Below are 18,239 nucleotides of genomic sequence, written 5' to 3'. Positions count from 1 at the left end.
GGTGACAGTCATAATCGTGGATATCATGGAGACGAGCGACGACACAACATGGAACCCAACACCGGGCCCGGGGGCCTCTGCATCTCGTCACCTTTTTCCGCTCGAGTGACACAAAAATAGGTTACGTTCCACTTAACTTTTCACCCGAGTTACCTCACCGCTATCCCTTCCTAGTTCCTCCTCGTTTGCATCCCACCGAGTGGATCCTCATATGCATCGTATTCGACGGTGGTTCGATTTATAGTTTGGTTCAAAACATTAGAACATAACCTCAAAATATTTTTACTTTTGCAGTTTAGTTGGCTTTCATTCCAGTTCAGGAACCTACAGCCCATAGAGGAAAAAAGGAGGTATTTGCATCTTGAGGTTTGTTTACCCTATGACGTAGGTCGGTACAAACTGGTCAGCGGAATTCGGAACTCGAAGTATGAAAAACGGACCATAATGTCGCATTTTTTTGCTTAAATCAACTCATGATATAATTTCAAGCACTTTTTATAGAATGACTTTTTTCCATAAATAACACCATTTCCAAGAAAATCAATGATAAACGTCGTTGTACCGACCTACGTCATCAAAAAAATTCCGAGATGCCCGAAATGCAAACACCTCTTTTTTTTTCTCTATGTCTAAGGCCACCTATGGACAAGAGTTTAACGTAGAGATTATTTTTTATTGTCAGTAGACATCAGGGGAATTCTGGCACATCTATGCTCCGGCTTTCAAATTTTCAGGGATTAGGGCCGAGTAGAATCTGTTTCTGCGGATCTACTCGTCAGTTCCGTGAAAATTTGTCGCCACCATCGGGATTCGAACCCGGGACCTGTTGGTCTAGAGTCAGACGCGCTGACCGCTAGGCCAACCTGGCCGGCTTGACCTCAAAATAAAACTTTTGAAATCTACGTTGGAAAATAAAATTTTTAAAATCTACGTTGGAAAAGCTGAAAAGGAAGAAATTCCTCACAATTTCACTCTAAATTGCCATGGAGTTCTTATAAGAATAAAAAATCAGCCACGAAAACCGGACCCATGGATTACTCCATTGACTTTTGAGAATGGTTGATATTTTTCCTCGAAACTTGCAGATATTTTAGATACATTTCCGAACAAAGTGGTCTGAAGAATGAGAAAAAAAATAGTCAGGATTATTAGAATGAAAGTCGATAACGCTTCCAGTTGCAGAGCGCAAGTCACGAGCAGAATCTAAATGATCAAAAGTGCATGCCTTTATTTCCCTTTGTGGAAGTTGTGAGAAGATTACACATACTTTATCGTCAGTATTTTTTAGTAAAATTGTCCTTGATTATTTCACAAGGTCTTGTACATTTTTTTTTGTACTGCACTATAAATATCCTTGAAATAGTAGAAGAACCGGCTCAACTTCAGACCAAGCACCGCGGATAGTTTTCTGTCGTGGAATGGAAAAACACGGAATGAGCTATCTAAAATTGCCAAATTTCCTCTTAGAAAATATTAATTTTTGAAGGAAGTTATGAATGGTATTCCCTGAAATTTTCAGACACTTTAGAGTAAATTAAGATCTTTCTCCAAAAAATTGGAAGAAACACATTCCCAAATTCTCCCGAAAATTCGTTTTTATCAAGGGAAATTTGGCAACCTGCGGAGGCTCATGCGGCGTTCCTCTTTAACACGGCAGTATTCAACGCTAATACCGCAAACGGTGAAGGTAAAATTCAAACATAGTGCCATCAGAGGGTCGCATAATTTGACCACTTCGAGAGCTGTGGGATCACTTTTTTTGAATTTGTAAATTCACCAAACATCAAAGCCTTCATTATGAATTCCTCCCATTTAGCATCAAGCCGGGTTGTTAGAAACTCAATCGTTGGGTGATTGGTCGTCTATCGCAAATCTTATATTCCTAGTCGTTAAGAACTCTATTAACTGTCAGTTTTTCTGGTTTGACCGATGACCTCGTTCTGATAACCGATAACGCACCAAATTAATAAACTCGAAAAACGTGGACTGGGTGAACAATCGAGGCACACGCCCCACGTCGGCACCGATCGCCACGCAATTAATCAAAACGTTAACGATTTGGAGCATCTCTGCCAAACTGCTCCTCATTGTCCGAACATAGACCTGCCGTGACAGCCAAGAACGCCGTAAGAGTCCTCTGACGCTGTCGTATGTCCTTTCAGAAAAAACGAATTTACTAGGGAAATTTTATATAATTTTTTTTTTCAAATTTTTCAGACAATTTTGGTTGCTATTTAATCTGAAATATCTGAAAATTTCAAGGAAAAATATGCATATCTTTCTCAAAAAATGAATGTTTTATCTGGAGAAATTTGGCAACTCTGTAATGTTCTTACAATGTTCTTATTTGGTACGGCAGGATACTACCGTGCTGAGAAAAATCTCCAAATACAAGCATTTGAGTGTTATCAAATATCCTCTCAGAAAATATTCATTTTGAAGACAATTATGCATATTTTTCTTTGAAATTTTCGAATATTTGGAATAAAATTGCGACCAAAATTGTCTGAAAATTTGAAGAAAAATATTCAAAATTTTCCCAGTAAATCCGTTTTTCTTGAAGGAAAGAGAGCAGCGTCCGAAAGGCGTTTTTCCTTAGCCAAGCAGAACAGCCTGCGTCAGCAGTAAACCTAGGTTATTAAACCCTGGTTAGCCTGCAGTAAACCTCTCTCTACACTTTCAAACTTAATTTTCAAGTAAAATATCCCTTGATACAGTAGACAGATCGATAGAATTTTAAAAATTAGATGTTTATCAGAGTTGAGCTAACTATAAAATAAAAAACACAATGGACTTAATACAAAAATGGGCCCGTTGAGAAACTTAATATTTGTTTGATTTTTCTCAAGTGGCAACACCGAGCTCATAGGGTGATTTAAACGTTGGTCAATCTAGGGTTTAATATTTGGTGGTCTCCAAATTGTTCTCCATTAACATGAAATTGTTTGAAATAGCTTCTGTTACCTGTTTTTTTTTGCCGCTTTGCAAATATATTCCAGACCTTTTGAATAAAGAATCGTTCTGTTCGAATTATTTCATCAACCTTTGTTTTCCAAATTTATCACTAAATTATGTTACACCACAGATGCAGATATTTTAAGTCACCTCTATTTTCAAAATTAATTAGTAAATTTTGTTAACTAAATTCTTAAATCTGAACGGACCTGCATTGGTCAAATATTTTGATTGCTCATTTAATTTGTATATTATGGCCAGATTATCACGCTATGAAGATGCCTCGAAAAATTTCCAAAGATATTTACATATAAACGACTCGGTTGTCTCACCGCAGCCATTAAAATTCTTCCATGAACTTATACAAGACCTACGATAAAAGAAATTACTGCTTTATTTTTACACATTATTCTTCCATAAAACTTGAATTTACAAGGTTTATGGTAAATCAAATCAGTACTTTATTTTTACGAATTATTTATACGCGTAATTGTTTATATTGTTCACTGAAACGGCACAAGTCTTTGAAGATCTGTGTCGGTACCTCTTGTTGAGATGACAGATTCTGTTCAAACGATAATAATCCACTTATTAATGAAAGACAGACAGATATCAAAAAGGCGACTAGATAAAAAAAAGTTGCCCCCACTTTAAATTTCACCCATTTTTTTCCGTCCTGTTTTTCTTTGGATTTCCTCTCAGTATTCGAGCGAGAAGAGAGTAAGATCTTAAATCAACGGAGCTACGGTTATTACGATTATATTTGCTTTTCATAATTGGAGAGGCAACCAAAAGACAACCATGACCAAAGGTATCGGCGAATGATGGAGGCAGGATTTTTAAAACTGGGTCGGGATTGCGATGATTGGCCTTGCGGTATCGGTTTAAGTGCTCAGTGGTTCCGGCAGCGGGAGTACTCCGATGTTGAACGTAAAACATCCGCGTGAAAAATTCGCATGGATACCCGGATTATGCGCACAATAGAAAAGGTAGATGTGTTGATTTTTCATTGTTTACAAAGCAAAGCTACACAGGATTTTGCTCGACACAGGCGCACTTACCGGAAATGAGCGGCGGCTTTGAGGTTACGCGTGTGACGATTCTTGTCTAAAGCATGCAGAATTCTACGTTGCCATGTTTCTACGATGAATTAATACTTTTCAAAATAACAAAAAAAGAGAGAAAGGAATATGTGGCGAAATTATTTTCTCTTTATATTCTAAACTCCAAGAAAACTCAGAAAAAAAGGATACGAGTCTTTCAATTCCATCAAGATAGAACTGTATTATTTATAACCATTCTTATTTTAAAATTCCGTGATTTGGAGACCAGAATTTAGTTTGCATAACATCATTTGAATGTTTGTGTATTTTATTTGTCTCATAACGGATAGGAGCTATCAATACTTTAAATTAAACAAGATACGACTTGAGGCATTCTGATGAATGTATTCTCTTCAAAAGTTCACGTAGAACACGATTTTCGAAAGAAAAATATGTTATACTAGCCGTTCTGGGCGCGCTTCGCGCGCCCGTCACGTCTAGCCGGGGGGCTGTGCCCCCTGGACCCCCGGTCACTCGCTACGCGAGTGACATTCGGCTCGCTTCGCGAGCCGATTTTGTAGTGGTTGCGAATTTTTTATCACTTTATTAAGAAGATTTCATAAAAAACATTATTAAATTTTCACTCCACAATTAACTTGTAGAATAATAATGACGGGGCAAGAGATAGACTGTATCTTGAAATGGACGGTTCCCACTTAGCAGAAACAGCCAACACCACGAGTAAGTGAGGAACCATCTTTAGCCACTTTTTTTTTTACTTTTCTGAAAAATATTACTGAAATTTTAGTTGCGCTTCCTTAAATGATAAGTATTAATATAAATTTCCCTTTTTTACAGTGTTGTTAAAATAATAAAAAGTTACCCAGCGGGAAATTTCATTTATATTCCCGGTGGGCCTGCTACTCAAAATTTGATTTGCCGTTATTCAATTGAGCTGGGCCTAAGAAATCCCACAAAACCCATTAAATTTACATTGACAGGTCGAAAGTTCGTCTTATGACGCACAATGTTAAACAGCGAATTTATTGTGTCGCCAGACGACACGTCCTGCAATACGTCATCATTGAAGCTGGATTCATGCTTATTTTATCAAAAATATCCTCAGAGAACAAAGGATAGGAAAAGAAATATTAGAACAGAAAGGAAAAGAAAAGACAGAAAAACGCAGAAGAGATTCAAGAAAAGCACAGTATAACAGAGAAAAATATATAGAAAAATAACAAAGAAAATGACTCCACTAGGGTAATCTGAGCTCAGCTGCGTGTGAGCATGAGCAAGATAAAAAAACACCGAGGAGATTTAAGAAAAACACAGCAGAGAACCAAGGAAAACACAGTAAAGCAGAGAAAAAGTACAGTCAAATAAATAAAGAAAATTACTATCGAAGAAATTCTAATCATTCGGAAAATAATTTGCTGGCGTAATCTATGCGTTGCGTGGGAGCATGAGCGAGATTTGTCATCAACTGACCGCTGGCCGCTAGGTATGTACCCTGGTACCTGGGTGGGCGAGCGACAATGCGTAAGCGGTGGCATGGTTCGATTGACAGAGGAAAGGGGAACGGTCAGACATAGGGGAAAGGTTCAGGCTGAACCGTTCAGCACAGCGCAGCGTCAGTCACCGGGTGGGGAAGAGAGGCGGGGAGGGGACACTTCCCCTCGAGTGAAATAGAAAAAGGCAGAATCCTTCGAAGTTTATATTAATGATGATTAACTCCGAACCTAGAAAAACATTTTTATTTTGCATCGGTTATGACAAATTGGAATTTCCCGTTTACGAGAAAAACAAGGGTCTAGTTTAATCAACTCGCCCACTTCAACAGTTTTCATGTGTTTACTTTCTTATCGCTGCGTTGAAGTCTCCAACCGTTCCTGCCGTATAAACTAGTGGACTACAAAAAAAGGTGGCACTTTGAGCATTGTGATACAAGTTTTCTGACAAAAATGTCACGTAGAACGCGATTGCGCAAATAAATTAACTGACATTAACTTCTAACTTAGATATCAACGTCTTTAGTTTTCACTAACTACGCGGGATTTGAATCCCCCCAAACATGAAAAACAATGGTCTATTTGAATCAAACCGCCCACTACAACGATTTTAGCAGGAATATCAATCGAACAGTGTTCTCTGTATTGTTCAAACTGTAAACAACGTACAAGAGCTGAGCCGAAGCACCGAGTTTGAGGTTGTCATATTATCATACCGCAGAGACTGTCACAATATAACGTTTAGTGTACGATATACAGGGTGTCCCAAAAGTCCGTATCCCCCTTCGTAACTTTTGAACGGTTAGAGATAGAAAAACGAAACTTTGGGAATGTTTCTATCTTAAAGGGGTCCATCTTCCAGGGGGTCAAAATTTTTGTCCCCCCTCAGGGGGGGCGCGGGGGCCCCCAACTTTTTTTTTTCAAATGGTAACCCCTATCTTGTGATACATCATTAGAAAGATCATAAAAAACTAAGAATTTTGGCGCAAATTGCAAATCAATATCTTAATTTTTGACCGAGTTATGATAGATCAAAGGTCAAATTTGACCTATTTTCAAAAAATCATAACTCCGGTTCAAATTATCGTAAAGAAAAAAATAAAACGGGAAAATTTACCAAATTGTAAGCACTTTCAAGTACTAATCACAGAAATTACTTCAAACTAATTTTAAGGGGGGTTTCGGACCCCCAAAAACGTCATTTTAAAGGTCATACGATATTCCCGCGAAATGAGCCAATTTATCCTTACTTTTCCTCAACATTATCTTAGTCAATTCAAAATTAGTTCAAAATTGCGTTTTCAAGTCCCCAAATTCCGGGAAAAGTTAAAAAAACGAAATTTAAACGGTCAAATTTAATCACCTTAAATTTCGTTTTTTTAACTTTTCCCGAAATTTGGGGACTTGCCAACGTAATGTTGAACTGATTTTGACCTTACTGAGATAATGTGGAAGCAATTCCAGAGGAAATTGGCTTATTTCGTGGGAAAATTGAATGACCTTTGAATTGACGTATTTGGGGGTCCGAGCCCCCCTTAAAATTAAATCGAAGTGATTTCTGAAATTTTACGTAAAAGCGAACACAATTTGGTAAATTTTCCCGTTTTTATTTTTTCTTTACGATAATTTGAACCGGAGTTATGATTTTTTGAACTTAGGTCAAATTTGACCTTTGACCTATCATGACTCGGTCAAAAATTGAGATATTGATCTGCGGTTTGCGCCAAAATTCTTAGTTTTTTATGCTCTTTCGAATGAGGTATCACAAGATAGGGGTTGCTATTTGAAAAAAAAAAGTTGGGGGCCCCCGCGCCCCCCCTGAGGGGGGGACAAAAATTTTGACCCCCCTAGAAGATGGACCCCTTTAAGATAGAAACATTCCCAAAGTTTCGTTTTTCTATCTCTAACCGTTCAAAAGTTACGAGGGGGGGTACGGACTTTTGGGACACCCTGTATAGCTCAAGTAGATTATTGTTTTTCTATGGGTGGGAAGTTTCACTCATGTACGTAAAAACGTTACAACCTTACTTAAGAATTACTTTCAGTAATTTTTGTTGTAAAAATCGTAACAAATATGGAATTTTTATGGAAAATCGTGGATTCTAATACTTCAATTAGCGTCATGTCTACTGGTAAATTCAACGACCTTCAACCAGATCGCATTTAGCAGAATGGAATTACCGGGACCACGGTATTTTCAAAATGGTGCAACTTCCTCTCCCTGCAAAAACACCAAATATTTATACAGCGATGAAATTTACATGCATGGGCTTACATTTTTACACTTTTTTCTTTCAACTGCTTCAAGCAAATACCGACATCAGGGGCCAGATTCTAAACATCAACTTTTAGTCCTACTGACGCAGCAGCTTAAGCTCATGAGCATGAAGTACAAATCGACGGCGTAAGTCCGCAATCGCGTATTTCGTTTGCGGCGTCTGAAAATCTCCGCCTGTATGTTATCTTTTTAAAGGAGAACAAATTGACGTCATTCCTCGGTGTTTTTGCAGAATTTTCTACGCACAGAGAAAAAAATTCACGGCAGTTTTAAATAATCGACGTTAAGTAGTTTTCCGTTTAAAAAATAAAGTATGATAGAAAGTCTGTGACGTCGCAAACCGAGTTATGTGATTGCCGACTTACACAGTCGAAATAAATCATCTTTAACGTCAATAATCAGTAAAAAACAAACAAAATTAGGTGTGACATCAATAATTTTTAGTAGCATTGCTGCATCGCAAATAAATAGGGATAAAAAGACATTTTTGAATTTGTAGGGTTCCTCTGCGGAAGACCATAACTTGATTTTATAATCATGAGATTAAATTTAATCTTTTGACCTAAAAGGCGAGAGTCCCTCTTTTTTCTCTGACTCTATGATTATCTCACATGAGCTACAATGTATAAGACATTAAGTTAGCTTCGTCAGACAGCTTCTTAAGATATTTATCCACCTATATACTTAACTATTGACTTAATCATACACATTTCTCAAATATGTCACCCTAAATTTTCGCTTTCTTCGTCCCTCTTGATGGGAGCAGGAGCAACCAACCAGCGAAGAAAATTTAGCATTTCCGGTTTTAGCGTGTAACAGCCTTGTTTTCTTGAGGTCTCTTGAATCAGCCGGGTCAGCTCTCGCGTGATTGACATCATCATACCCTCGGCCTGCTTCTTCACTTCCCCCTCTCTCTGGTTATTCGGCACCGTGAGGTCCTCTAGACTTTCGTGCGAACTGAGCGAAACTTGCCCCAAGCCTAAATCACTGACCAATTTCCCGTTACCATTCACCTTCGCAAAAATCGAATTGACCATTTGATTTGGTAATTTGCCACCGATAATTCCCTCGAGTTTCATATCTACGTCACTTGCCTCTTCTCCGGGTCTGACAGAGCCAGTCGTAGAGGAAATATCGACACTTTTCACCACGGTATCGAACGAAGATGTTGATCTGTTGCCCACAAACGATTTTTCGAAAGGGTGAAGTGTAAATTCTTGTTCATTCTGGAGCGAGGATGATTGTAACCCCTTCTTTTTGGACTTTTCCACTATCATTCGACGTAACTCGCTGCTTATTGCTTGAGCATCTTTAGAATCAACAATTTTACTCGGAGTTGAGAGGGAATGGTTGTTCTTTTTCTGTTTTGAATCAATCCGGAAACGATTGAATTCATTGCTGTCCGTAGTGTGAGTACTTTCAGCGTTAATTTTGTCTTGCGAATCGTGTGTTTCGTGATCTTGATTAAACATTTGCTCGAAGCGGTCATCAAAGTTCATGTTCTCTGAGTTTCTACCAAAAGTAAATGGTTTTTTTGACTTGGAAGCTAAATTTTTAAAAGACTGATTGAATGTAGAATAATTGATTGGTCTGATATTGATTTCTCCAGTTGCATGCAAGATAGTTTTATAAGAACTATCTGCATCCTCTCGTTTGACTTTATGCAACCGTCTTTTAGCGCCGTCAGATGAACCAGACGCGTTGTCTAGGTCCGCAGAACGTAGGGATCTATTCTGAACAATGACATTTGTAAGAGAGGTAGATGATAGACTTCCATTACTAGATGACGAGGTAGATCGAGGAGTATTAGTCTCCGTTGAAGAATGATTACTTGTTACGTTCTTAGTTTTGTTCACGACTGCTTCTGTTAAGATTGTAACATTAGATTTTGCTGTTTTAATCTCAGGGAGGACTGCACTCACAGTGACGAATTCTGAGTCGGTATGTCTGCAGTCTGCGGCTTTCTCCGCGACCGTAGCTGCGGTGCTCATTTTGGATCCCAAACCTACCAGTGTTTCTCCACTTAATTTACTAATTTCTGTCTGATTCATATCGGCCTTTAAAAGTAAAGACACATCGGAAAGTTCTCGTGTTGAATTGACTGGAGAATCCTTGTCCTCAGTTATGGTTTCCGCCGTTCCTTCCTCTGGTTTCCGAAACCCTCTTTATCTCTTCAGATGCAGATTTACCAGACTTACTTGCCTTCGAAGATCGATTCCACATTAAAGAATCTGCACTTTTGATCTCTCCATTCGAGACAAGAATACGCAACGCTGTTTCGCCCTGACCTGTTTTATTTTTATCCAATTCATCTATCTTAGCTGAATTCCCTTTAGTTTTTTTAACCTCGCGGAAAGGATCTGTGGCTTGCATGGCTGGGTTCACCGTCAAACTTCTTGAATTCGTTTGTAATTCTCTAATATTTGCCTCCAATGATGGTGTTTTGGAACTCTCTACAGTTGTGTTATTGATGTCTGAAACGTCTGATCCGTTGTTACTCTTTTTCATTCTTACACCAGCAAAATATTCATTTGGAGCGAGACGTTGCGGTAATTTTTCATACTTCAATCTTGATTCATGATTTTTCGACGAATTTTTGTAAGAATATTCACGCGAATCATCATAAGGTAGGCTTTCACTTTTTTCATCGCCTTCAGAATCTGAATCAACCGAAAGGGCTTGTAAGGGATCCTTGGGATCAAAATCGTGTCTATCAACTCGTTTGAACCAATAATTTTTTTTCTTCGGGACGAATCTGAGATTGCTAAAAAGCGAGTTATTGCTAATTTTCACTGAACTCTCGTACACTTTCACCGTCACCGACTCATCATCCTCCTCGTCGTTGAAAGGCGTCGAGAGATCAATCGGACCCTCGTCGATTTCAGGAACCAATAAGCTTTTCCCATCAAGCAACGTTGACATCGAGCTTTTCGTCGCAGAGATATCCCTTTTGAATACTTCCTGTCCTCCGCAGCTTTCGCTGATTGGATGCTTTTGCTTCATTTTCCGGCTGGATTTTTTGCTATTTAAGACATTCGACGGTGCTTTCATTCCGTAAAGCATTTTTATGGCATCTTCGTTTTTTCGCGCCTCCTCATACAGTGCATCGATTACAGCCTCGTTGAATTTCTTGTGCTTCCTCCGTTTGTTTCGCCTCTTATGCAGGCGCGACTCCTCGAATTCGGGTAAACTAGCGCTCGGTAAATCGTATTGCACGGCAGGAAGGTTGTCATTCAACGCGACCGTGTTGGTGTTTTCGCTACGGTGCCCTGCGAAGTTGGAATCAGGACTTGTAGTCGTAAGTCGTCGGTTTGAACTTTCGATCAAACTGAAAGAATGATCAGTGCCATTTTGGTGCGATTTGCGATGGGTCCTGGTTTGAACGACTTGCGATTTCAAGTCACTGGTGAGAGTCTCGAGGTGGGCCGGGGTCTCGAGGCTGAGGTTGGGCCTGATGGGCAGGAGCTCATCGCACTGTTTGCACCGATCGAAGGAAGTTATCTCGTCATCGACGGAGCGGCGCCTGAGGTTGGAGCTTGCGAATTCCTCGAGGTCGTATGGGTCCTCCCGAAAACTGACCCAGTCCCGAGGTCGCTCCCAGTCGTCCCTGTGGCTCGTCTCCTGGCTCGGTGGGGCCATCCCGTCGCTGCCAAACCAAACCCGCGACTCCCGCCGCATTCGCCGGGGGTGACTCAAGTTCAGTTTGCCGCTTTCGCCTTTCAACAGATTTTGACAGATTCTCATCAAATTTCAGTGAGGCGTAAAGCCCAACTCACACTATCAAACTTCATATGACATAATTGAACGGAAAGCTGGATGGAAAGTTGGACGCAAAAAAGTTTGATTCAATTACCGTTGCAGTGTGATATCGTCGCATCAGCCTGCGGTTCGCGAAGATACAGCTTCGGCTCATGTCAGTCGGAAGATTTCGTTCCAACTTTTCGTTCAACTCTCCGTTAAATTTTTCATCAAAATGTCGTTATCTCTGGTCGGTATCGCACTATCAAGATGTTCATTCGACAAGTTGCATCCAAGAGTTAGATGAAAAGTTTGATAGTGTGAATTTGGTTCAATAGTGGAGAAAAAAGAACAAAACAGGGTGTCCCAGGCTACCCGTACCAGCATAGGCGGGTCCAGGGGTGGGCGTAAAGGGCGCGCGCCCTTCCCGTTCGCCGGTAAAAAGGCGGAAGAAAAAGGGAAGGAAGAAAGAAGGTAACAGTGGGAAGGAACGGAGGAAGGAAGACGGAAGAACGCTTGCTTTTGGCAAATTCCATGACAGAATTGACTCAAACTGCATATTAGATGCTTTTCAAATTTTGAAAATTTTCGGGAGAAGTCTCCCCACAGGATGAAGGGGAAGGAAGGAGAAGTCTCCCCTCAGTCTCCCCCTACCTTCCCGTCTATCCGCTGGATCAGCTTATGCGCACCAGACTTTTTTCTCGGCAATTCTAAGTCGGATGAAGTTGGAGACTGGGCAGAAGAATACGAAATCGTAAACGATGGCATCTAATGTCGTGGTCTCGAGGCGACCCCCCCCCCCCACTCAGGTTGAAGTTCCCTTCAAAATTTTGAAATTATTCTATCAAATTCAGAAAGCGCGGAACATTTTACTCCAAGTCGAAACGAAGAAATCCAAAATAGAGCCACTCCTGTTCGAATGATTGACCCCTGAAGTTGGGGAACAGCACCCCCTCCCCCTCTTTGAAAATTCAGCAGTGCTGAACTGACGGAGAGGCTCAAGGAAAACGTGTTTCCCTCGGTAATTGACCACCAGGAATCCGAATATGACAGTCCTAAAGCCAAAAGCCCCAAAAAAGTTTTCTGAGGTAGGGGCTGTAAACTTGTAAAACTCACTAAATTCCGGAAATATTCAAATTGAAAAATAATCAAGAATAATCCTGGTGCATGTGGTTTGGAACACTATATATACGAGGAGTACTATAAGAGAAGGATGTTACAAAGAAAAGACAATATTATCAAAAACTTTTTACGAATCCTTAGACTGTCTACTTCATGGCAAAAGATTCCCAATTATAGAAGCTATTGCACTACCAGTCTAGTTTAAAATATCTTCCGCCTCGAATGACTTTATGGAACAGAATTTATTTTAGAGTTTCTGTCTTACCTCACTTCTAACAACTAGTTCTACTTTTAGTGATCTGAATGACCATAAAAAAATTACAGAGTGCCAGAAGTTTGCTCTCTCTATAACCATTAGAATAAAAAGGACATGTATTCTAAAAAGTTCCAAGTATATTGAAATTCCTCTCGGCGGCAGTATTAACCTTTCATATCATTGCAGCATGCGATCTGCTGCACACATTCCGAGTCCCAAAGATGATAATCGTAAGTCAAATCTAGCTTTCAATATTGAACCTTCAATATTCGTTCTTAGTTTGATATACTTTTTGCCTATTTTACTCTCCCGGCGTTTAAGTCTCCTTGTTTGTCATTAATATAACTCAAACTATCTTCCTATACATGTATGGATTTTCATAATCATAAGTAATGTTGACTCTTGATGTTTCATCGCGGTAAATTCTACTAACTTTCCGCGTGAAAGATACGCATGCTGCATCCTTCCCGTCAACCTTAGGAAAATTCATCCGTCTAATTTATCTCATTTTGTTTTTAGAAGAGAATTTATAAGTGGACAGGTGTGAGCGTGAGCACCCTGGTTCTAGATCTGTCACGTGGTAGTGCAAAATTTTCCGGTTCCGACCTTTGTGCGCAGTGATGCGCTGAAGATTGTACACGATAACTGCACGACAAATGGACGTATTTCTGCCAAACGGAACTATGTGCATTCAGACATGAGCCCTGAGACCCATAATAATATATGCATAACAGGGCTCACGTTATAATGCACATAGTTCCGTTCGACAGAAAAACGTCCAAATGTACGACAAGGGCGTGCAGGTAGCGAATCGAAAAGATGGGGAATGCACGTGTCTAAATAAGATAGAAATAATGACGGCCACACTTTATCAATTACTACTATGCGTTTATTCTTCACGGCAGAGTAACTAGAGGTGCTCCTAATTCTTCATGCGTGCAAGGGCTAGGTATCACGTTGGCCTCAAGTGCCGCTGCAGGTCACTGAGCACAGCCCTTCAGCCCTTGCAACTCGCTTGACGACCATAATTGATTCTTACATTTCAATCCTCCCTGCTTCGACTCGGGCCGAATGGCACAGGCTATAATAATGAGCACGCACATGATAATACGGTTAAACCCTCAACGGGAATAATGGGTCAGTTGAGCTGATCACAAAATCGCGTTTCGATGATTTAAGCTTATAAAATATAGAAAAATAACAAAATCTGTCCAAAAGTCTAGTTTCTATACGTCCAACATTAATAGAGATTTTGCCCTTTAAAAAACACGATGTGTGACGGTATCCACTGAAGTGGTACATCCCTTGGTCTCTCACACTTTATATCCACCAATGGAGAAGGTGATTCGACGGTTGACGTTTTTTGTGTCAGAGCGGCGTGCGATACAGCTACTTTTCAGCAGCTACTTATCATTTTTTTCGAATTTTGAGATCGCACTTCTCTTGTCATGAGACTAGAGAATTCATGTACCAAATTTCAAAAAGAAATTCAACGTAATAAAGGCAGGGTTTCTTTAGAGGAAAAATATCGCATTCGATACTGATATCGAAAATGCTCTCGAATGCGATATTTTTCCTCTGAAAAAACCCTGCCTTCATTACGTTGAATTTCTTTGTCAAATTTGGTACATGAATTCTTTAGTCTCATGACAAGAGAAGTGCGATCTCAAAATTCGAAAAAAATGACAAGTAGCTGAAATTGTGGAACGAATCGATGAGATATATCGCACGTCGCTCTGACACAAAATATGGCGTCCGTCCAATCACCTTACTGCTTCATCCGAGAGTTTTTGATGATCTGAGTTCGCGGTATTTCTCATGTTTTTTCTTAAATGGGAAGTTTTAGAAATATACATTGAAAAGTGAGAAAATTTGCCGCCTTGTGACATTATCTGTCGGCATTTCCCATTTGAGCACATGTATTATCGCAGATTAGGTTATTTTATCATACTGCCTCCAATAATTTTTCAATTTAGGAACCAAAGATATTCTCGTGGTCAGTGCTCTTAGTACTTCAATTTTAAATATGAAATTTACACAATTCCAGACAGTAAATTCTCCTTTAGTGATACACTTATTGGCACTGGTTGTTCGACATTGAAAACGAATAAAATGGAAGTGAAAAAAAAACCATAATATGCACCACCACGGCATGATACGTTATTTGCCGTGTTTTTAAAGGTGCGGTATCCTCGTAAATATTGGACGTATAATCTTGTTGTTTGGCAAGATCATCATATTTTATCTTATATATAATCTAAAATCATCGGAACACGATTTTGTGACTAGCACAACTGGACCATTTGAGTAATCCACGAATGAAGCTGTTACACAGTACAGAGGGGAGGGGAGTACATTAGTGTAGATTTTGGCTAAAAACTGATAAATATTGATCAAGCAAATGTAAAATAGCATGAGGTATAGATTTTCAGATATGCATACCCTTTTTCCCTATTTGGTAATTTTTTAAATTTTAATTTAAACCAACAACAATAGCAACTTACGTAAGATACTCAAATCAGCCATCTCTGAAGGCTGATTGATGCTTAAGTCATCTTTTGAACTTCCTCCAGCTGGACCGTGGAGCTGCAAAAAAGTATAAGACTTCAATATTTTCAATTGATACTGAAAGTTTGATACATCTACATTTGTATGTATGTATGAGCCGCTTTTACGGCGCACTAGGGCGCTCTGCGACGCCTATTCTCCACAGGAATCTGTCATGGTAGAGATCCTCCGGAAGCTGGCATCTCTCCATCTCTTCACGGATGCCCTCTACCCACCGTTTGGCTGGACGCCCTCTCCGTCCACATCTACATTTACAATTTGAAATGAAGCGGCCATTTCACATTACCCTCATTAGAAAATCTCTGACCAGAACGGGAATTTTAGGACATTAAGTGGCATCTAAAAATGTGCGTTTATTGAATCAGGGATCGTCTGTAGGAGACCCTTCGTTTTCCATTTAATTCTGGCTGAGTCAACTTAAAGTACCAACGCGTCTTGCATTGCATTGCGTGACCTTCTTCTTTTTTTCTTGCTTTCTTTTTATTTTCTTCGGTGAGTGACGGGTAATTTTGAAGAAAACTTGCAAATTTGGACGAATTTGGCAGATATTAGTGAAAATAAAAGAAATATTCGATGACACGACTCTTTTTTTAGTGTATATTCTTTCACTAGATCAGCCTTGCAAACTTGCCCTCGCAAGATGCCGGAGAGCTTTAATAATATTAAAGTTTGCTATTTCCTTACCGAATTGTCGCTGCGGTGAATTTGTAACAATATGAATACAAATAAAGCGCGAGTATGTGCAGTTGCCATTCCAAGGTATTCCAAGGTTGCTACTACAGTTGGAGACGTGAAGCGCTTCAATTGGGAGGGGAGGCTCGACCGCTGGGCGGTCAGGGGGCGTACCCCCTAGTAACAGAGATTCTCGACGTGAAATCGAATCAAGCTTGCGTTTGTCAGTGCCTCGCACAGGAACGACCCACTCGGAGAGGTTGGAAATGAAATGGCATTGTTTACATTCGAAAAGTTAGGTTATGAGCTCAGAGTAAGTTAATACATGCAGAAGAATCGATGTCCGTGAGAAATGGACCACTGGTGAAACCATTCAGAGCATTTAATTCAATTGATTCATCAAAATATGCGATTCTTATTAAATGTTTCCGAATATATTAAATGAACGACCACAACACATTGTTTTGCAGACTTTAAAAAAGTTCACTGCACTCGATATGGCAGTGTTACTGCTTTTTTACTTATTTTTCATGCACAAGTATAAAAAACTATAAATTAGCTTTACTCAAGGAAGGACATAAAACACCGCTACTATACAGGAGATACAATTTAACGAAACTATTTCAGCTGCCGGTGATTTTTTGGGGTGAAATTCAATTAAATCTACAAAAAACTTAAACTCACACTGTTGCTCATGAAAAAAAAGAGAAAAAAAACAGTCAACGGTGGCCAACGAATGTCAGCAAAATCATTCATCATCGTTGTAAATTTGCAATTTTCGGCGGCAGCTATAGCAACCTGCGTAATCCGCAAGTCAATTTCTCCTAACCCGGTGTTGCCAAGATTCAGATGCGAATAGCTTTCCTTTATTTTTTGGTATAAATAAATTATTTCTCATTGCGGACGCAACATAACGCTCTCAAGCGAACATTCCATGCAGCTAATTTTTCGATCAATTGCCTCTCCATAATAATAATGAGTAAATAAAAGAAGGAATAACGGTAAAAATTTAAAGAACGTACCATGATTACCCGCCTTCCTTTGGGTCTCTCATCGTGTCGAGTTCGCCTTCAATCAACGTGATGGCAATAAGAGCGGCTTTGAAACACTAATAGTTGCCCGCAGTAGCTTCATTACTTTTGCTCCATTACCAACTCTTTTTACCATGGTCATTGCCATTATACTATAATTGCTGCTATTGATTGTGAGTATCAATACTGAGGCCATAACTCACTAATGTTGGATTCCATAGAAATGAATTAGTGAAGTGAATGAAATTTGATTATTACAATTGGATGTATTTATGCTAAAAGGAACTATGTGCGTAGGGTTTGCATGAGACATAGTTCCTTTTAGTATAAATACGTTCAATTCGTATACCATCGACGGTTAGCCACGAGAGGAGCAAAACCGAGATATCGATGGCAAAAATGCGACATCACGTATACTTAATGCAATTTTTCACAATTTCCGCTGCTACATTATTTTTCTGCATAGAGACAAACTAATTCTGAGTCCTAAACTTCATACAGAATATTTTGTCAACAGGCAGGAGAAATCAAGGAAGTTTTCAAGAAATTTTACGTTGATTAGTTTTATAAGGAAAAAAGTGAAGTGTGACAGGAAGTTTGCGATGCCACAAACGGAGATACATTTTTTCGCACTTTGGTCATCGATATCATCTCTCATATTTTTGAAGAAACGGACTCGGAAAATATTGAAAAGCCACGATTTAATGCCTATTTCGTCCAGCAGTCCACCTTAAACAATTGGTCGACTTCATTAACCAATGGAGGGTGGCCAGACTCTTTACCCAATTTTCATTGGTCCAAAGTTTTTATGGTCCATTTTTAAGTTTGTCCGATAGTTTTTTTGTGCAATGTTATTTGAACCAATAGTTGCTTAGTACTTGGTAATTGACTAAAATGACTTTACTTAGTCCAGTTACGAGGGACAACGTAAGTGCTGAGATTCCGCTAAAATGATGAAATTCAACCCTTAGATGCCCAAGCCGGGTTTTACTGATCCAAGGATCGCTGAAAACACATGCCCCGCAGGTTTTATAAGGCCGGTGCATCCGAACTTGCGATGTAGGT

General features: G+C 39.5%; 1 protein-coding gene across 1 annotated transcript; it reads right to left on the bottom strand.

Moving 5' to 3' along the window:
• Positions 1 to 9,905: 9,905 nt before the first annotated feature.
• Positions 9,906 to 16,835, bottom strand: LOC109043764 (uncharacterized). The gene is made up of 3 exons (XM_019061077.2): positions 16,156 to 16,835; positions 15,408 to 15,489; positions 9,906 to 11,503 (listed from the first exon to the last, which is right to left on the bottom strand). The coding sequence occupies exons 1-3, from the start codon at positions 16,222 to 16,224 to the stop codon at positions 9,906 to 9,908; spliced, it is 1,749 nt and encodes a 582-aa protein (XP_018916622.2). The 5' UTR covers positions 16,225 to 16,835.
• Positions 16,836 to 18,239: the final 1,404 nt, after the last annotated feature.

This window comes from Bemisia tabaci, chromosome 1 (assembly GCF_918797505.1).
Source record: "Bemisia tabaci chromosome 1, PGI_BMITA_v3".
NCBI classification, from domain to species: Eukaryota; Metazoa; Arthropoda; class Insecta; order Hemiptera; family Aleyrodidae; genus Bemisia; species Bemisia tabaci.
This window is presented reverse-complemented; position numbering and strand designations above follow the sequence as displayed.

What these genes read in the sequence shown, in the direction of transcription:
- LOC109043764 (XM_019061077.2), bottom strand. Translation starts at nt 16,224, where the DNA reads ATGGCAACTGCACATACTCGCGCTTTATTTGTATTCATATTGTTACAA. An exon ending in TTCACCGCAGCGACAATTCG is followed by an intron (nt 15,490 to 16,155) that starts GTAAGGAAATAG and finishes ACTTTTTTGCAG; the next exon opens with CTCCACGGTCCAGCTGGAGG. An exon ending in GGCTGATTTGAGTATCTTAC is followed by an intron (nt 11,504 to 15,407) that starts GTAAGTTGCTAT and finishes ATCTGTTGAAAG; the next exon opens with GCGAAAGCGGCAAACTGAAC.